The sequence below is a fragment of the Scyliorhinus torazame genome, chromosome 5 (assembly GCF_047496885.1).
Source record: "Scyliorhinus torazame isolate Kashiwa2021f chromosome 5, sScyTor2.1, whole genome shotgun sequence".
Classification (NCBI taxonomy): Eukaryota; Metazoa; Chordata; class Chondrichthyes; order Carcharhiniformes; family Scyliorhinidae; genus Scyliorhinus; species Scyliorhinus torazame.
Window position 1 is genome coordinate 117,912,969 of NC_092711.1, and position 21,596 is coordinate 117,934,564.

At 46.3% G+C, this 21,596-nt stretch overlaps 2 protein-coding genes across 2 annotated transcripts in view; one reads left to right on the forward strand and one right to left on the reverse strand.

The window, feature by feature from the left end:
* Nucleotides 1-21,596, reverse strand: part of LOC140421682 (leucine-rich repeat and immunoglobulin-like domain-containing nogo receptor-interacting protein 1) — a 216,193-nt gene that overhangs the window by 111,842 nt on the left and 82,755 nt on the right. The window lies entirely within an intron of this gene.
* Nucleotides 9,618-20,420, forward strand: LOC140421684 (uncharacterized). The gene is made up of 2 exons (XM_072506484.1): nt 9,618-9,932; nt 18,798-20,420. Exon 2 carries the CDS (start codon nt 18,914-18,916, stop codon nt 20,285-20,287), a length of 1,374 nt encoding a protein of 457 aa, XP_072362585.1. The 5' UTR covers nt 9,618-9,932; nt 18,798-18,913; the 3' UTR covers nt 20,288-20,420.

A 21,596-nucleotide genomic window follows, 5' to 3' on the forward strand; every position in this document is an offset into this window, starting at 1 on the left:
ACCAGCTGTCTAGCCAACTGATCTCAACCAGCCCCCAGTTATATCCTAGTATTTTAGAATTAGCAGCTCTGCTAAGGATAAGGAATATCATTGAGTGACATGTGGCGTGCTTATTCAAGTAAATATAATTAGCTAATTTTACCAGTCTCAGTGTGTCTTCTCAGGTATGTAATCAAGAAATCAGGAAAACAAGCTCATATCTTATAAAAAGCTGGATTGGCCAAAATTAATTGTGAGAACTGAGAGGGAGGAACTGAGGGAGATCAATATTAGTAGAGAAATGGTGTTGGGGAAATTGAGGGATTGAAGGCATAAATCCCCAGGGCCTGATATTCTGCATCCCAAAGTACTTAAACGAGTGGCTCTAGAAATAGTGGATGCATTGGTGGTCATCTTCCAGGATTCTATAGACTCTGGAACAGTTCCTGCAGATTGGAGGGTGGATTATGTAATTCCACTATTTAAAAAAGGGAGGTAGAGAGGAAACAGGGAATTATAGACCAATAAGCCTGATGCAGGAAGTGGGGAAATGTCTTGAATCCATTATCAAGGTTTTGTAGCTGAGCTCTTGGGAAAAAAGTGGCAGGATCGGACAGAGTCCGAGGGCAGCACGGTAGCATTGTGGTTAGCACAATTGCTTCACAGCTCCAGGGTACCAGGTTCGATTCTCGGCTTGGGTCACTGTGCGGAGTCTGCACGTTCTCCCCGTGTGTGCGTGGGTTTCCTCCGGGTGCTCCGGTTTCCTCCCACAGTCCAAAGATGTGCAGGTTAGGTGGATTGGCCATGATAAATTGCCCATAGTGTCCAAAATTGCCCTTAGTGTTGGGTGGGGTTACTGGGTGATGGGGATAGGGTGGAGATGTGGGCTTGGGTATGGTGCTCTTTCCAAGAGCCGGTTCAGACTCGATGGGCCGAATCGCCTCCTTCTGGACTGTAAATTCTATGAGTCAGCATGGATTTATGAAGGGAAAATTTAATTTTGAGGATGTAACTAGTAGAATTGATTTTTTTTTTAAATTTAGAGTACCCCATTCAATTTAGTGTGGCCAATCCACCTACCCTGTACATCTTTAGGTTGTGGGGGAGAAACCCATGCAAACACGGGGAGAATGGGCAAACTCTCCACGGACAGTGACCCAGAGCTGGGATCGAACCTGGGACCTCGGCGCCGTGAGACAGCAGTGCTAACCACTGATACATTTACATTGTATCCAACCTTGTGCAAAACCTATCATGGGAGCGTTTGATGGGCCAATGTAGAGGACCACTCCTCCACCCTCTCCCCGTAACCCCACCTAACCATTGGACATTCGGGGGAAATCTTTTAGAATGGGCAATCCACCTAACCTGTGCAACTTTGGACTGTGGGAGGAAACCGGAGCACCCGGAAGGGTGTCTAGAAGACACAGCTACGGGAAGAAATTGCAAACTCTACACAGTCACCCAAGGCTGGAATCGAATCCCCTCCCTCTGATCTCCAGTCAGCCTCTGTTCGAATGAAAAGAGCCCCTGTTTCTCTAATCTCTCCTGCTAACTAAAGCCTCTCTTCCCTGGGATCATCTCAGTGAATCTCTTCTACACCCTCTCCATGGCCTTGACATCCTTCCTGGTGTAAGATCCCCAAAACCTGAAATTATATTCTAACTGCAGCCTAACCAATGATTTGTACAGATTTACATGACCTCTGTCCTTTTGTACTCCACACCCAGAATTATAAAACCTTGGATCCCATGTGTTTTTTAAACACTTTATCAACTTGTCCGCCCACATTTAAACATTTGTGTATCTGAACTCCTTTTAGGGTTTGGGAGATATTAACATGGCTGAAATACATTGACATCCAATGTCTGATATAATGTGTGTTATGGGAGAGAGAAGTTTAGTCTCAGTTAGAAACTCAAGCAGGTGCTTCACTGCAGACAGGTCACCTTGGAAACGCTGATAAGACATTCCTTCACTGCAGACAGGTCACCGTGGAAACGCTGATAAGACATTCCATTCCACAGAATCGACTCATTGGAAACTCTAATCGGATTGGGGAGAGGACAGAGTTTGTCTGTTATTAACCTCAACATAAACTTAAACCAGAGTGAATAATGGAACAGATTAAATTCTAATGTGTGATGTTTGTAGCTACAGTAATGGAATTATCAGAAATAACAGAATTAATAGGTAGGGTAGTTTAGGGAAAATGAGGAAATTACTGAAGAAACATAACTGCTGGGAACCAGGAATGTGTCCTTGTAAATCAGATTAGAGAAATTCCTGCTGTCTTTTCCTCACTTGCTGCATGAACTGTGTTCTGGACTGGCCACCAAACCTCAGGAAAGATACATTGCACTTGGTAACTGTCCAGTACACATTGACCATGATGAAGTGAGGCTGGTGAACTGAGTGAGTCCCTTCCCATACACGGAGAACATTAACGGTCACTCCTCAGTGTGAACAGGTCGATGAATCTCCAGGTCTGATTAAATCTGTTCCACAGTCCTCAGATTTCCAAGGTTTCTTCCAGCGTGACTACATATCGTTGGAAAGGTCAGACCATCGGCTAAAACGTCATCCACATTCCGAGCACAGGAACTGTTTCTCCCACATTGAACAGGGTCTTTGAACAAAGAACAATACAGCACAGGAACAGGCCCTTCGGCCCTCCAAGCCTGTACCGGTCATAATACCAACCTTTTCCAAACCCTCAGTACATCCTTGTGCCGTATCCCTCTATACCCATCCTATCCATGTCTTTGTCAAGATGCCTTTTGAACACCGTTAATGTATCTGCTTCCACAACCTCCCCTGGCAATGCGTTCCAGGCACTCACCACCCTCTGCGTAAAAAAACCTGCTCGCACATCTCCTCTAAACTTTGCACCACGGATCTTAAACCTATGTCCCCTGGTGACTGACCCCTCCACACGAGGAAAGAGTGCCTGCCCATCTACTCTATCTATGCCCCTCATAATCTTGTCGACCTCTATCAGGTTAACCCTCAACCTCTGTCTTTCCAATGAAAACAATCCGAGTCTATTCAGCCTCTCCACATCGCTAACACCCTCCAGACTCGGCAACATCCTGGTAAACCTCCTCTGCACCCTCTCCAAAGCCTCCACATCCTTCTGGAACTGTGGCGACCAGAATTGTGGACAATATTCCAAGTGTGGCCTTAACAAGGTTTTATACAACGGTAGCACGACTTGCCAGTTTTTATACTTGATGCCCCGTCCAATGAAGGCAAGCATTCCATATGTTTTCTTGAGTACCTTGTGCATTTGTGCTGCCAACTTCAAAGGTCTGTGCACATGCACACACAGATCTCTCTGGCTTTCTATATTCCTAGGAGTTTTGCCATTTACGGTATATTTCCCCTCATAATATAACAATATTCTCCAGTAATGCTACTCCCCCACCCCTTTTACATCCCTCTCTATCACTCCTGAAGCATCTATATCCTCCAACGTTCAGCTTCCAATACTGCTCTTCCTTTAAACATGTTTCTATGATAGCCACAACATCGTAATTCCAAGTGCTAATAAGTGCTCTAAGTTCATCTACCTCCACACTATACTTCTGGCATTGAAACAAATACACTTCAAACCACTATGTTTGAGCAGACAGGGTGATGTTGTTCTCTTATTTTTGTTCTCCAATTCCCCTTCAATTATCACACCTTCTACGCTAGCGCTCTGGTTCCCATCCCCCTGCCGTACTAGTTTAAATCCTTCTGAGTGACTCTAGCAAACCTCCCAGCCAGGATATTGGTGTCCCTCCAGTTTAGATGCAATACATCCTTCCTGTACAGATCACACCTGCCTTGGAAAAGATCCCAGTGGCTGTTCACCCTCCCCCTTCAGGATGTCCTGTGTTCATTCAGAGACATCCTGGACCCTGGCAGCAGGGAGGCAACATGCCATCCTGGAGTCTCTTTCCCGTCCACATAAGCACCTATCTGTGCCCCTTCCTGTAGAGTCCCCTATAACTATTGTTCTCCCGCACTTTGCCCTCCCCTGCTGAGCAACAGAGCCAGTTGTGGTGCCACTGTTCAGGCTGCTGTTGTTGTTTTCCCCACTGGACTATTCCCCCCCCCCCCCCCCCAACAGTATCCAAAACGGTATACCTGTTAAAGAGGGGGACAGCCATAGGGGATTCCTGCACTGCCTGCCTTCCCTTTCTAGCGGTCACTCACCTGTCTGATCCAGTGAACAGACCGTGCAAATAACTTTAACCAGTTACACAGCCTGAAATAAACATCACACCATTCACAGCAGGGAGACACCGTGCACGTGTCCTGTGTGGACGAGGCTTCAACTGATCATCCAACCTGGAGAGACACAAGGACACCGGCATCATGGAGAAAATGTGGAAATGAGGACTGTGGTAAACGGTTCAAATGTTCAGCTCAGCTGGAAAATCATCGACGCAGTCACAATGGGGAGAAGCCAATCATCTGTTCTGTGAGTGGGAAGGGATTCAGAAGGTCAGCCAGCCTCATGTCACACCAGCAAATTCACACTGAGGAGAGGCCATTCAGCTGCACTCACTGTGAAAAAGAGGTTCAGGCGGTTATCTAACTTCAATGTATACCAACATGTTCATACTGGGGAAAGACTGTTCACTTGCTCCGTGGGTGGGAAGAGATTCATTCATTCATCCAGCCTTCTGATACACAAGCAAATACACACCAAGGAGAATCCACTTACTTGTACTCAGTGTAGGAAGAATTTCAGGCAGTCATCCACTCTCATTGCACACCAACATATTCACACTGGGGAAACTTCATCTGCTCTGTATGTGGGAAGAGATACTCAAGGCAGCAGCCTGCTGTTTGTTACACACACGTACACACACAGGGGAGAAGCCATTCATCTGCTCTGTGTGTGGAAAAGGATTCACTCAGTCATTTAACCTCTTGACACATGAACAGCTACATGAGTGACTGAAAAGACTGGATTTTGCTGTTATTGCTGCTGTCAATCACATACAAGATTGATAGTCTTACAATATTTGGTTTATTTCTGCTGATGTCAACAACCCCTATAACTGGCTGCAGTTTAATATTCTGGATTTGTCACTGAACTTGGGGCTGCAGGGACTCTTTTTAAAATCATCTTTCCTCTTTATTCAATGTCTCTCTCAGGAACACACTTGCTATAGTGTTATGAACTTTTACTTTAATCCTAAATAGTTTTTGGTTTCTGAAACATTCCACTTGATCTCTCAATTGGAAAATGCTGATTAACCCTTGCTGACAATTCTTTCTGACTTACATTCTTCACTGTGACACCACCATTATGAAATTAAATTATCAATATGAAATAAAACCATAAAATATTTCACAGGTTCATCAATAGAAACTTAATCAATCAACATTATTATTGATGAAGTTTGGAAGTTGCTGAGTTGAATCATTTCTGACACAGCAGCAGCAACATTTGGTAAAGGTGGAACCCACAACAAAGACGGTTTTGAGACCCACTCAGCAGAGATGACATCTGTCATTGAAGCAAAAGGCAAAGCCGACCCGATGCCCAACATAAACCCAAGAGCTAGAACGGTGCATCACTTGGGACTTGAACATTGTCAAGACCATTGCGTAAAAGGTGGAGTTGCTGTGCAAATAAACACTGGAGCAGCCTCTGTCAAGAAATCTGAAACCAAAGATAGTTTCATATTTCTTTCGGTTTCAGATTCCAGCATCAGCAGTAATTTGCTTTTATCAAGGAATCCGAAATGCCTTTGATTATGGATTATTAAAAATTTTTTTTTAGAGTACCCAAGTCATTTTATCCAATTAAGGGGCAATTTAGCACAGCCAATCCACCTACCCTGCACGTTTTTGGGTTGTGGGAGCGAAACCCACGCAAACACGGGGAGAACGTGCACACTCCACAGATTGACCCGGAGCCAGGATCGAACCAGGGACCGGCGCCGTGAGGCAGCAGTGCAAACCACTGCGCCACCGTGCTGCCCTGATTATGGATTAGGGTGAAGTTCTCAGCAACAGATGTAAACATGTCCCCCTGGGTTGAACACGACTGTGAGCTGTACCCCTGGTGAGATGGACACCTCCCGGTCTCTTTGACTCTCCTGCAGCTTCCTGTCATGGTTGAGTTGGACAAGCAATCCTCATCACATGAACTGGAAAAGGCCATTGATTGTTGAGAAAGCAGAAAGGCACCCAGCAAGGATGGCATTCCAACTGAACTGTTCAAATACAAAGTCTCATCGACTGTCACACCTTCATGGCCTGCTCCTCCTCTGTTGTTGGCTGTTCCTCATTTCGAGGATGACATCTACTCAGAGTCATGTGTTTTCTCTTGTGGTCTTTTTGCGATGGGAGAAGGTGTTTCTCGACCTGCAGATCTTTGGCAGAGATCCCTCTCTGCTACTCTCTGCCTCTTCATTGAGGCGTCGGAATTCAAAAGTAATAATAATAATCTTTATTATTGTCACACGTAGGCTTGCATTATCAGTGTAATGAAGTTACTGTGAAAATCCCCCAGTCGCCACACTCTGGAGCCTGTTTGGGTGACTAATTCACCTAACAAGCACGTCTTTCGGGGAGAATATGCAGACTCCGCACAGACAGTGACCCAAGTGGGAATCGAACATGGGACCCTGGGACTCTGAAGCAATGGTGCTAACCACTGTGCTACCATGCTGCCCTAATGATGCAGTTTGGTGGGCATGTTGTCACGATAGTGACTGATTGGCAGGTATTAGACAGGAGCTGAGGAGAATAAAGTGGGAACAATTGTTCGTGGGGAAATGCACAACAGTAATGTGGTGGTTATTTAAGGAGCACTTGCTGCGAGTGCTGGATAGTTTTGTCCCACTGAGACAAGGAAGGAATGGTAAGCTGAATGAATCTTGGATGACAAGAGAAATGGAGCTGCTAGTCAAGAGGAAGACGAAGCTTACGCAAGGTTGAGGAAGCAAGGATCTTGCACGGCTCTAGAGGGTTACAAGGTAGCCAGGAAGCAACTCATAAATGGACTGAGGAGAGCTAGAAGGGGGCATGAAAAAGCCGTGGCGGGAAGGATTCGGGAAAACCCCAAGGCGTTCTACACTTGTGTGAGAAATAAGAGGATGATCAGAGTGAGAAGAGGGCCGATCAGGGATAGTGGAGGGAACTTGTGCCTAGAGTCTGAGGAGATGTGGGAGGCCCCAAATGAATATTTTGCTTCAGTATTCACGAGAGAGCGGGACCTTGTTGCTCATGAGAGCAGTGTGAACTAGGTTAATAGACTCAAACAGGTTGACATTAAGAAGGAGGGTGTGCTGGAAATTTTGAAAAGCATCAAGATAGATAAGTCCCCTGTGCCTGACGGGATTTACCCAAGGTTACTACGGGAAGCGAGGGAGGAGATTGCTGCACTGTTGGCGATGATCTTTGCGTCCTCGCTCTACACTGGAGGGAGGGAGGCAAATGTTGTTCCCCTGTTCAAGAAAGGGAATAAGGAAATCCCTGGGAATTACAGAGCCATCAGTCTTACGTCTGTGGTGAGCAAAGTACTGCAACGGATTCTGAGAGGTAGGATTTATGATTACTTAGAAAACCATAGTTTGATGAACCATAGGCAGGTCATGCCTCACAAGCCTCATTGAATTATTTGAGGATGTGACGAGACACATTGATGAAGGTCGGGCAGTGGATATGGTGTATATGGATTTCAGTGAGACATTTGCTAAGTTTCCCCATGGTAGGCTCATTCAGAAAGGTAGGGGGCATGGGATACAGGGAAATTTGGCTGTCTGGATACAGAATTCGCTGGCCAATAGAAGACAGTGGGTAGTAGTGGATGGAAAGTATTCCACCTGGTGGTCGGTGACCAGTGTCCTGCAGGGATCTGTTCTTGGACCTCTGCTCTTTGTAGTTTTTAAAAATGACTTGGATGAGGAAGTGGAAGGGTGGATTAGTACGTTTGCCGATGACACAAAGATTGGGGGAGTTGTAGGTAGTGTTGAGGGCTGATGCAGGTTACAACAGGACATTGACAGAATGCAGAGCGGGCTGTGAAGTGGCAGATGGAGTTCAACCTAGATAAATGTGAAGTGATTCATTTTGGAAGGTCGAATTTGAATGCTGAATACAGGATTAAAAGGCAGGATTCTTGGAAGTGTGGAAGAACAGAGAGATCTTGGGGTCCGCATACAGAGATCCCTCAAAGTTGCCACCCAGGTTGATAGGATTGTTAAGAAGGCGTATGGTGTGTTAGCTTTCATTAACAGGGGGGTTGAGTTTAAGAGCCGCGAGGTTTTGCTGCAGCTTGATAAAACCATACTTAGACCACTCTTGGAATATTGTGTCCAGTTCTGGTCGCCTCATTATAGGAAGGATGTAGATGCTTTGGAGAGGGTACAGAGGAGATTTACCAAGATGCTGCCTGGACTGGAGGGCATGTCTTATGAAGAAAGGTTGAGTGAGCGAGGGCTTTTCTCACTGGAGCGAAGGAGGAAGAGAGGTGACTTGATAGAGGTGTACAAGGTAATGGGAAGCACGGATAGAGTGGAGAACCAGAGACTTTTCCCCAGGGCGGAAATGGCTGTCACAAGGGGACATAATTTTAAGATGATTGGAGGAAGGTATAGGGGAGATGTCAGAGGTAGGTTCTTTACACCGAAAGTGGTGGGTGCGTGGAATGCACTGCCAGCAGAGGGCGTGGAGTCAGAAACATTAGGAAGTTTTGGCATATGGACAGCAGTAAATTGAAAGGGTGTAGGTTAGGTTGATCTGAGATTAGGATAAATGGTCGGCACAACATCATGGGCCGAAGGGCCTGAACTGTGCTGTACTGTTCTATGTTCTAAACTCTTCCCAGTCATTACGGTCAATGCGTATTACATAAGTGGGGAGTGAACAGGAGTGGAGTAAATTCAGAGACAGGCAAGGAAGCACCCACATATTAGCCTTGACCAGAACACCAGCGTTTTCAGCATTGTTTCTCCAGAGTTATTAAAGCTCTCGAAGGAAGGAAGCACAGGTTCAGGTGCTGGTGGAGATCCTGTTGCATCCTCAGTCACCAAGAGTAATTATATATAAAATCGAGGTCTTGAAATATGTGAAGGTATGATTGATAAGTTTGCAGATGGAAAATTGTTGGTGTGGTAACTAGCGAGGAGAAAAGCCTTAAATTACAGCATGATACAGATGGGCTGGTTATATGGGCAGAACAGTGGCAAATGGAATTTAACCAGGAAAAGTGGCAGCTCTTGTACAGGGTCAGTATAGACATGGTGTGCCAAGTGACATCTGTGCTGGATCATTCTAGAAAACACTGAACATTCAGTACCACGAGCAAGAGGGAAGAAGATAGAGGAATTACTGATTCTGGGATTGAATCCAGCAAGAGTTTGCATCTTTTGGGGAGGAGAGAGGAAGGACCCATTGGGGGAAAAAAACCTTAAGTTCTGCATTGTTCCACAGGAGAGCAGCATTTAATCATCTTGAGAAATGGAAAATAGATGACCTATTGACAATAATTTGTTTGATTATTTTTATCAGTTGGTAACGAAGTTATTTTGTATTTACTGCTTGTGGTGTCAATGGTGCGGCTATTACCCAACATTCACTGCGCCTGTGAATGTGCCCTGTACACTCCACAGGAGCCCAGTGCGCAGACGCATTGCTCGGTGTATCGAGCATGCGCAGTGTCACTTTGCTCGGAGGTCTGGGCGTGTTGGAGCGGCTGTTTCCAGCAGTGGGGCTGAGGGAGGAATGGAGCCGGGAGTCGGGCAAAGAAAACTTAACTATATTACACTGGAGAAAGAAGGTTGGAAAGATCTCAATAAAAATACAATTCAAATAATTTATTTTCTTTTACCCCAGCAATATCCTGACAGAAACAACGGCCGTAATTCTCCGTTCACATCGCTCCCGTGAATGGAGTTCTGGATGAGTGCCAAATTCTCCGCTCTTCATAAATTCTGACATTGGTAAGAGGCGTTTAACAATATGGAGGGAGCGCGAGATCTCGGGGGTGGGCGGAAACGTTGTGAAAAGCTGCTGCAATCCTCGGAAAAGAGTTTCCGGGACCCAGTTTGTACCGAGCGGAACTGCAGCTCCTCATGTTCGGCTCGGATTAATGGCCGCCATCTTTGTTGGATGTGCATCAGGGCGCATGCGCGTCTGTCGTTTTTGTCGGGGCGATGATTCAATGAGTGGGAGGAGCTTGTTCCCCATTGTTCAGAATGGAGACAACTTGTCCATCAAACTGCATTAGTCTTTGAGTCCCAATGTCTTATTGATGGTACGAAGTCTTACAACACCAGGTTAAAGTCCAACAGGTTTGTTTCGATGTCACTAGCTTTCGGAGCGCTGCTCCTTCCTCAGGTGAATGAAGAGGTCTGTTCCAGAAACACATATATAGACAGATTCAAAGATGCCAAACAATGCTTGGAATGCGACCATTAGCAGGTGATTAAATCTTTACAGATCCAGATATTGATGATGCAAAGCGGTGGCAGAGATGGTATTTCACTGTCTTATTAGACATCCTGTCCCATGTGTCCAAAGCTCTGCGGCTCTGTTCAGCCACATGAAGACCCAGGGTAGAAATTCACAACCCTGAGTAGATGTCACCCTCAAATCAGGGGACTGCTGATGATAAGAGGGCCAGTGTGCAGCAGGGGGCATGAGGGGTCATCCTGGACCAGGAAGCAGGAGGGGAGAATGTTGTGGATTTCTATCCTGGACTGATAGTGATTAATTTTGGAAACTTCTTTCCCAGGGAATTAGTCAGGGAGGATTTACACAACGCAAACTCAAACCAGGAGAAATATTTATCTTTCCTGAATTTCATTTCTGGACTGACAGTGATGCCTTTGTAAACTTCTTTCACAGGGGCTGAGAAAGGGATTCGCAGACAGGAAACTCACAACCAATCCTCACATCAAATTCTGTCAGCACCATTCGGTGCTGCAATCCTCGGAAAAGAGTTTCCGGGACCCCATTTGTACCGAGCGGAGCTGCAGCTCCTCATGTTCTGCTCGGGATAACGGCCGCCATCTTTATTGGATGTGCATCAGGGCGCATGCGCGTTTGTCATCTTTGTCGGGCGATGTTTCAATGAGTGGGACGATCTGGATCTGGAGATTATCGACCTTTGTGTGGAAGGATGGTGTTCCAGATCATTATCACTCACTACCTCCTATCTCCCCTGTAGATCTTATTCACAATCTTAAATCTGTGTCCTGCAATCCTTTTACAATCTACTGATGGGAATAGTTTTTTTAAATCTTTTGCTGGGTTTGCCGTTGTCATTTCTGGTGCCTGGGTCGATGCCGGGTGGTCCGTCTGGTTTCATTCCTTTTTCATGTTTTTGTTGTGGTTGAATCAGCTTGGACCAGTCCATTTAGGATCCAGAACACAATTGAAGTCTCCTCCAAGAATCAATTGATCTGTATCCAGGTCTGGGATGGATTACAACAATCTTTTTACAAATGTTTCTATGAGATCCCCTCATTTAAAAAAAAAAGATAGAGAAGCAGAATTAGGCCATTCAGCCCATTGAGTTTTCGAGTTTGCTCTGCCATTTGATCCTGGCTGATATGTTTCTCATCCCCATTCATCTTGTATTGTAGCTCTCTTGAAATGAATGCGAACATTGCATTTGCCTTTCTAACTGCCGACTTTCCTTTATTTGTTCTTGGGATGTGGGTGTCGCCGGCTGAGCCGGCATTTGCTGCCCATCCCTAATTGCCCTTGAACTGAGTGGCTTGCTCGGCCATTTCAGAGGGAGCAGTTTGGGAGGATGTGAGGCTGAAGTGATTAAATGACAAGGGGGATAATGGTGCAAGACAAAACTGGGTGACAATGAGATAAGTAAATAAACTAATAGGACAAGAGAAGAAATAAAAGACAGGTCCAGGTGAGGTATAAATGGCAACAGCAGAACCGTTACCAGCAACAACTGTCTAAAAATATCGGAGTGATGATTATAATCTGAAATTACTGAAATGAATGTGTCTGGAAGGTCATAAATTGCCGAACTAAATTGTACCCGAACAGGAGCCGGAGTATGGAGACTAGGGAATTTTCACAGTAACTTCATTGCAGTGTTAATGTAAGCCTACTTGTGACACTAATAAGGATTATTATTATCTGGAGCAATCCAGTCAGAGTCATTCTCCTGCTCTGTCTCTGTGTCCGCACAGCTTTATTTCTCTCAGGTTTCTATCCAATTTTTAAAAACATCATTTATTGTGTCTATTTCCAAACTCCATCAGAGGCAGCAAGTTTCAGCATTGACACTGGCTGGGTAAAAATATTCTTCCTCATACCTCCTGGACCATTTACATGCATAGATATGGAGCAACGTAGAAAATAGGAGCAGGAGGAGACCATTTGGCCCTTCGAGCCTGCTCCACCATTCATCTCCACCATTCATCATGATCAGAGCTGATTCGGCTCAATAGCCTAATCCCGCTTTCACCCATATCCTTTGATCCCCTTCACCCTAAGTGCTGTATCGAACTGCTTCTTGAAAACATTCCTAGGCTCACCACTCTGTGGGTGAAGAAATTTCTCCTCATCTCTGTCCTAAATGGTCTACCCCGTATCCTCAGACTGTGACCCCTATTTCTGGACACACCCACTATCAGGAACATCCGTCCTGAATCTACTCTGTCTCGCCCTGTTTTTTTTTTTAAACATAAATTTAGAGTGCCCAATTCTTTTTTTGCAATTCAGGGGCAATTTTAACGTGGCCAATCTACCTACCCTGCACATCTTTGGGTTGTGGGGGTGAGACCCACACAAACACAGAGAGAATATGCAAACTCCACACACACAGTGACCCGGGGCCGGAATCGAACTCGGGTCCTTGGCGACATGAGGCAGCAGTGCTAACCACTGCGCCACCCACTGTTTCTAGGTTTCTATGAGATCCGCCCTCATTCTTTTGAACTTGGGGCAGCACGGTCGCACTGTGGCTTCACAGCGCCAGGGTCCCAGGTTCGATTCCCCGCTGTCTGTGCGGAGTCTGCACATTTTCACCGTGTCTGCGTGGGTTTCCTCCCGAGTGCTCCGGTTTCCTCCCACAGTCCAAAGACGCGCAGGTTAGGTGGATTGGCCATGCTAAATTGCCCTTAGTAACCAAAAAGGTTGGGAGAGGTTATTGGGTTACGGGGATGAGGGGGAAGTGAGGGCTTAAGTGGGTCGCTGCAGACTCGATGGGCCAAATGGCCTCCTTCTGCACTGTATGTTCTATGTTCCAGCGAATACTGGAATACATTACACAGCCTGAGTGAGAGAGATACAGACTGAGTGAGAATTTGGTAATTTGGTGCAGTGAGGTAATTCGGTGAAGAGTGGGAGAAGGTGCTTTTTCCCTACTGTTTTGTTCTCTCTCTTTCTTCGGGCCTAATTTCGGGAGCCGTTCGGAGGAGGAGGAGCAGTCTCTGTGAGTATAAAAACCTAACTGAAACTTCCTGTTTTCCAGTTTTTTCCCCAAAAGTGACGTCAGAGGGAATCTGTGATCTGAGTGGTTGATAGCAAATCTGCCCCAAATTTAAAAAAAAAACACAGCTAAACTCATAAACTTAAATTAAACTAATTAATTAATTAGTGATGGCTGGTCAGGTGATGTGCTTGACCTGCTTGATGTGGGAGCTGGCAGATCCCATTGCGAGCTGCAGCGACCACATCTGCAGTAAGTGTTGACTGCTCGAAGAGCTCCGGCTCAGAGTTGATGAGCTGGAGTCTGAGCTTCAAACACTGAGGCACATCCGGGAGGGGGAGACTTACCTGGACACTGTGTTTCAGGAGGCAGTCACACCTGTCAGAGTAAGTAGTTGAAATCCTGCCAGTGGCCAGGGACAGCAGGGTGTGACTGCAAGTCAGGCAGGTAAAGGGAACCAGCAGTCAGGAACTCAGGAGCCTCAGCCCTTGACTCTGTCCAACAGGTATGAGGCACTTGCTCCCTTTGTGGATGGCGAACAGGGCTGCAGGAAGGATGAGTCAGCTGACCAAGGCACCATGGTTCAGCAGGCCATTCAAGGGGAGGGAGTAAATAGGCAAGTTGTAGTTGTAGGGGATTCTATTATCAGGGGGATAGATAGTATCCTTTGTGAGCCGGATAAAGAGTCCCGCATGGTATGTTGCCTGCCCGGTGCTAGGGTGCGGGACCGGCTTGAAAGGATACTGGAGAGGGAGGGGGAGGATCCAGTTGTTGTGGTCCATGTCGGTACCAACAACATAGGCAAGTCTAGGAAAGAGGGCCTGTTTAGAGATTATAAAGAGCTAGGATTCAAATTAAAAAACAGGTCCTCAATGGTCAGAATCTCCGGATTACTGCCCGAGCCACGTGCAAATTGGCATAGGGAGGCAAGAATAAGGGAAGTTAACACGTGGCTGAAAGAGTGGTGTGGGAAAGAGGGGTTCCTTTTCATGGGACACTGGCATCAGTTTTGGGACAGGGGGGACCTATACCGTTGGGATGGTCTCCACCTGAACCGAGCTGTGACCAGTGTTCTGGCGAAAAGAATAAATAGGGTGGTCAATAGGACTTTAAACTAAAGATTGGAGGGGAAGGGAAAGTCAGGGAACCAAGAGGTGAAGTAATCAGTGGGAAGCGTAGCTGCTTAGGAATACAAAAAAGCACGAAAAGACAAAACTCAGGAGAGGTTACGATAGTCCCCATCCCACAAAATATGACACAGTGTATGGAAAGGCTCAGTAAACCAAGGTCCACCACACTAAGAAAACAAAAAGGGACGGTCAATAGAGAATTAAAGGTGCTATATTTAAATGCGCGCAGTGTACGGAACAAGGTAGATGAGCTTGTGGCCCAGATTGTGACTGGCAGGTATGATGTGGTAGGCATCACAGAGACGTGGTTGCAGGGGGTTCAGGATTGGCATTTAAACATCCAGGGATTCACAACCTATCGAAAAGACAGGGAGGTGGGCAGAGGGGGCGGGGTTGCCTTGTTAATTAGGAATGAAATTAAATCAATAGCACTAAATGACATAGGGTCAGATGATGTGGAGTCTGTGTGGGTAGAGTTGAGGAACCACAAAGGCAAAAAAACCATAATGGGAGTTATGTACAGGCCTCCTAACAGTGGTCAGGACCAGGGGCACAAAATGCACCACAAAATAGAAAGTGCATGTCAGAAAGGCAAGGTCACAGTGATCATGGGGGACTTCAATATGCAGGTGGACTGGGTAAATAATGCTGCCAGTGGACCCAAGGAAAGGGAATTCATTGAATGTTTACAGGAGGGCTTTTTGGAACAGCTTGTGATGGAGCCCACGAGGGAACAGGCCATTCTGGACTTAGTGTTATGTAATGAGCCACACTTGATTAAAGATCTTAAAGTAAGGGAGCACTTAGGAGGCAGTGATCATAATGTGGTAGAATTCAATCTCCAATTTGAAAGAAAGAAGGTAGAATCAGATTTAAAGGTGTTCCAGTTAAATAAAGGTAACTACAGGGGCATGAGGGAGGAACTGACGAAAATCGACTTGGAGCAGAGCCTAGTGGGAAAGACAGTAGAACAGCAATGGCAGGAGTTTCTGGGAGTAATTGAGGACACATGCAGAGGTTCATCCCAAAGAAAAGAAAGGTTAACAGAGGGGTGATTAGGCAGCCATGGCTGACAAAGGAAGTTAGGGAATGCATCAAAGCAAAAGAGAAAGCCTATAATGTGGCAAAGAGTAGTGGGAAGTCAAGATTGGGAAGGCTACAAAAACAAACAGAGGATAACAAAGAGAGAAATAAGGAAAGAGAGGATCAAATATGAAGGTAGGCTAGCCAGTAACATTAGGAATGATAGTAAAGGTTTCTTTAAATACATTAAAAACAAACGGGAGGCAAAAGTTGACATTGGGCCGCTCCAAAATGACGCTGGTAATTTTGTGATGGGAGACAAGGAAATAGCTGAGGAACTAAATAAGTACTTTGCATCAGTCTTCACAGTAGAAGACATGAGTAATATCCCACCAATTCCGGAGAGTCAGGGGGCAGAGTTGAATATGGTAGCCATCACAAAGGAGAAAGTGCTAGAGAAACTAAGAAGTCTAAAAATTGATAAATCTCCGGGCCCAGATGGACTACATCCTAGAGTTCTAAAGGAGATAGCTGAAGAAATAGTGGAGGCGTTAGTTATGATCTTTCAAAAGTCACTGGAGTCCGGGAAAGTCCCAGAGGATTGGAAAATCGCTGTTGTAACCCCCCTGTTCAAGAAGGGAACAAGGAAAAAGATGGGAAATTATAGGCCAATTAGCCTAACCTCGGTTGTTGGCAAGATTCTAGAATCCATTGTTAAGGATGAGATTTCTAAATTCTTGCAAGTGCAGGGTCAGATTAGGACAAGTCAGCATGGATTTAGTAAGGGGAGGTCGTGCCTGACAAACCTGTTAGAGTCCTTTGAAGAGATAACAAATAGGTTAGACCAAGGAGAGCCAATGGATGTTATCTATCTTGACTTCCAAAAGGCCTTTGATAAGGTGCCTCACGGGAGACTGCTGAGTAAAATAAGGGCCCATGGTATTCGAGGCAAGGTACTAACATGGATTGACGATTGGCTGTCAGGCAGAAGGCAGAGAGTTGGGATAAAAGGTTCTTTTTCGGAATGGCAACCGGTGACGAGTGGTGTCCCGCAGGGTTCAGTGTTGGGGCCACAGCTGTTCTCTTTATATATTAACGATCTAGATGACGGGACTGGGGGCATTCTGGCTAAGTTTGCCGATGATACAAAGATAGGTGGAGGGGCAGGTAGTATGGAGGAGGTGGGGAGGCTGCAGAAAGATTTAGACAGTTTAGGACAGTGGTCCAAGAAATGGCTGATGAAATTCAACCTGGGCAAGTGCGAGGTCTTGCACTTTGGAAAAAAAGAATAGAGGCATGGACTATTTTCTAAACGGTGACAAAATTCATAATGCTGAAGTGCAAAGGGACTTGGGAGTCCTAGTCCAGGATTCTCTAAAGGTAAACTTGCAGGTTGAGTCCGTAATTAAGAAAGCAAATGCAATGTTGTCTTTCATCTCAAGAGGCTTGGAATATAAAAGCAGGGATGTACTTCTGAAGCTTTATAAAGCATTAGTTAGGCCCCATTTAGAATACTGTGAGCAATTTTGGGCCCCACACCTCAGGAAGGACATACTGGCACTGGAGCGGGTCCAGCGGAGATTCACACGGATGATCCCAGGAATGGTAGGCCTAACATACAATGAACGTCTGAGGATCCTGGGATTATATTCATTGGAGTTTAGGAGGTTGAGGGGAGATCTAACAGAAACTTACAAGATAATGAATGGCTTAGATGGGGTGGATGTAGGGAAGTTGTTTCCATTAGCAGGGGAGACTAGGACCCGGGGGCACAGCCTTAGAATAAAAGGGAGTCACTTGAGAACAGAGATGAGGAGAAATTTCTTCAGCCAGAGAGTGGTGGGTCTGTGGATTTCATTGCCACAGAGGGCAGTGGAGGCCGGGACGTTGAGTGTCTTTAAGACAGAAGTTGATAAATTCTTGATTTCTCGAGAAATTAAGGGCTATGGAGAGAGAGCGGGTAAATGGAGTTGAAATCAGCCATGATTGAATGGCGGAGTGGACTCGATGGGCCGAATGGCCTTACTTCCGCTCCTATGTCTTATGGAATACAATCCTAACCGATTCAACCTAACCTGCATATCTTTGAACTGTGGGAGGAAACTGGAGCACCCCGAGGAAACCCACACAGACACGGGGAGAAAGTGCAAACTCCACACAGTCAGGGTGGGAATTGAACTCTGGTCCCTGGTGCTGTGAGGCAGCAGTGCTAACTACTATGCCACCCCCTGTCTTGCAACCCTCAAGAAAAAAACAAATCCTTATCCCCATCTGAAATCGGTGACCCCTCACTTTGCAAGTGACCCCCTTGTTCCAGATTCTCCCACAAGAGGAAACATCCTCTCCACACCCACCCTGTCAAGACCCCTCAGCATCTTATATCGTTCAATCCAGGTTTTACCCAAAACTTTAAATCTGTGTCCCGACTGCTTGTACGATCAGTGAATGGAAACAAAGTTTCTTTGTCCACCTGATCGAAACTTGGCATAATCTTGTGTCCCTGAATCAAATCTCCCCTCAACCTCCTTTGCTGGAACCATTCTGGTAAATCTCCTCTGCACCTTCTCCAAGAACCTTCACATCCTTCCTGAAGAGTGGTGACCAGAGCTTTATAAAGATTCATAGAATAGAATTAGAACCATAGAATTCCTACAGTGCAGAAGGAGGCCATTCGGCCCATCAAGTCTGCACTGATTCTCTGAAAGTGCACCCTGCCAGGCCCACACCCCTACCCTGTCCCTGTAGCCCCACTGAACCTGCACATCCCTGGACACTAAGGGGCAATATATCAAGGCCAATCCACCCAACTTTCCCTTCTTTGGACTGTTGGAGAAAACCTGAGCACCGGGTGGAAACCCACGCAGACACGGGGAGAAAGTGCAAACTCCACACACAGTCACCAAGGCCGGAATTGAACCCGGGTCCCTGGCACTGTGAGGCAGCAGTGCTAATCACTGTGCCACCAGAAGCATAGTTTTGGTATCAATATTTCTGCTTATGAAGCTCAAGATTGAATTTTTTTGCCAACTATTCCCTTAACATGTCTTGTAGATATACAAAATCCCTCTTCACCTCTTTCTCCTCCCAAAGAGGCCAGTTGGGTTTTTATGACAATCCAGCAGTTTTCATGGTCACTTTTTCCCAGTGCCGGCCCCACAAATCACCAGATTCATTCACCTCAATTTCACAACCTGACTGTGTGTTTTTGTGGGTTCTCTCTCACTCCCTATTTTCTGTTTTTAAATCAGTTTCACAGGGTGTTCGAAGTGGAGGATTCTAAGTCCGAAAAATCAAACCAAGCATCACATCGGGATCTGACATAGTCCTCAATTTATCAGATCCTGAATATCAGTGGATTTTGAACATGGAAGGAAAAAGCATCGTTCAGAGTGGGGAGAAACCGTACATGATTTGTGTGTGTGGACGAGGATTCAGTCAGTCATCAGGCCTCACAAGCCACAAATGCAGTCGCACTGAGGAGAAACCGTGGAAATGTGGAGACTGTGGGAAAGGATTCACTTCTCCATCCCAGCTGGAAACTCATCAACGCAGCCACACTGGGGAGAGACCATTCACCTGCACCACATGTGGGAAGGGATTCACTCGGTCATCCGGCCTGCAGGCACACCAGCAAGTTCACACTGACGAGAGACTGTTCAGGTGCTCTTACTGCGGGACTGGGTTCAGAAACTCATCCCACCTCACTGCACATCACCGAATTCACACTGGGGAGAAGCCATTTGTCTGTGCCAAGTGTGGCAAGGTATTCACTCAGTCATTCAACCTGCAGAAGCACCAGCGAATTCACTGTGGGGAGAGGCCATTTGCCTGCGCCAAGTGTGGGAAGGTATTCACTCAGTTATCTTCTCTGCAGAAGCACCAGCGAATTCACACCGGGGAGAGACCATTCACCTGCTCAGAGTGTGGGAAAGGATTCACTCAGTCATCCCTCCTGCTGAGACACCAGCTAGTTCACACTGATGAGAGACCTTTCCAATGTCCAGACTGCGGGAAGTGCTTTAAAAGTTCTTGGGATCTGATGAGCCATCAACGTGTTCACACTGACGAGAAACCGTTCAGGTGCTCTCACTGCGGGACTGGGTTCAGACGATCATCTCAGCTCACTTTACATCAGCGAATTCACACTGGGGAGAGACTATTCACCTGCGCCAAGTGTGGGAAGGGATTCACTCAGTCATCTACTCTGTCCACACACCAGCTAATTCACACTGGGGAGAGACCATTCACCTGCTCCGAGTGTGGGAAGGGATTCACTCAGTCATCCCACCTGCGGATTCACCAGCGATTTCACACTGGGGAGAGACCGTTCCAATGTGCAGACTGCGGGAAGTGCTATAAAAGTTCTTGGGATCTGAAGTGCCATCAACGTGTTCACACCAACGAGAGACCGTTCAGGTGCTCTCAGTGTGGGACTGGGTTCAGACGATCATCACACCTCACTGCACATCAGCGAATTCACACTGGGGAGAGGCCATTTGCCTGCTCCAAGTGTGGGAAGGGATTCACAAACTCATCCACTCTGCAAAAGCACCAGCGAGTTCACACTGGAGAGAGACCGTTCATCTGCGCCAATTGTGGGAAGGGATTCACTCGATTATTCAACTTGCAGACACACCAGCGAATTCACACTGGGGAGAGACCATTCACCTGCTCTGAGTGTGGGAAGGAATTCACTCAGTTATCCAACCTGCAGCAGCACCAGCGATGCCACAAATAACCACAGTGATTGGATTTTGCTGTTCCTCACATTCAGGTTTCATTTGGGTCTCTTTCTGCTGATAACAAACTCCAGCCCATTTACAAGGGCTAATATTCTGGCTAAAAGTCAAATAAATTAGATTTGTGTTAAATACGCAGAGTGCTGAAAATTTTTAATATCTGACGCAAGTTAGTTCCTTTTGAAGTACTCTCGCTCTCCTGTCTCGTCCATCCTCACCTCCAACAAGAAGTGTGAGGAGCTTGTGGAGTTTCTTTGTGACTGAGATTGAGTAAATCCGATCAGCTGCCTTTGCTGCTTCCCTCCCTTCCACGAGCCCACCGGACCAAACTGTCTCTAAATGTCATCCTTTCCCATGCACTGAGCCCACATCTTTATCTTGTTTCTCTCCCATCTCCTCTCATGCCCTCTCAGAGTTCATCTTGTCCATGTGACCCAGCTCCTGCTCCATCGACCATCAGCCAACTACCCTGTGTCCCTGGATATTGTCAACATTTCTCTCTCTTCAGGTACTGTCCCTCTGTCCTTCAAATCTGCCATCATCACCCCCTCAATAAAACAAACCCTTGACCTTGCCATCCTTACAAATTACTGCCCCATCTTCAACCTCCCTCCCCTCTCCAAACTCTTTAAACATGTTGTCACCTCCCAAATCCTTGCCCATTTTTCCTAGAACTCCCATGTTTGAATCCTTCAATCAGGTCTCTGCCCTGTCACAGTGAAATACAAGAGACAAACAGAATCTCACCCAGAGAGGAAGACAGACAATCCGGGAGCTTGGATGCAAGGGTGGCACAGTGGGTAGCACTGTTGATTCACAGCACCAGGAACCCGGTTTCGATTCCCGGCTTGGTCACTGTCTGTGCGGAGTCTGCACGTTCTCCCCGTGTCTGCGTGGGTATCCTCCGGGTGCTCCGCTTTCCTCCCACACTCCAAAGATGTGCAGGTTAGGTGGATTGACTATTCTAAATTGCCCTTTGTGTCCAAAAGGTTAGATGGGGTTACTGGGTTATGGGGATAGGGTGGAGGTGTCGGCTTAAGTAGGATGCTCTTTCCAAGGGCTGGCACAGACTCAATGGGCCGAATGGCCTCCTGCACTGTAAATTCCCTGATTCTATGAGGTGAGATTGTGCTTTCTGAGCTCCAGCCAGGTGATGTTAAACACTCAGGCAGGAAAGACAAAAATCTACAACGTGTTTAAAACAGCTGATTTATTTAATCAATATCGAGAATGTTAAACTCCAGTCCCTTCGAGGCTATTATCATCAGAAACAAACTCCAACTATCAGAGTAAAAACCTCAAAAGTTC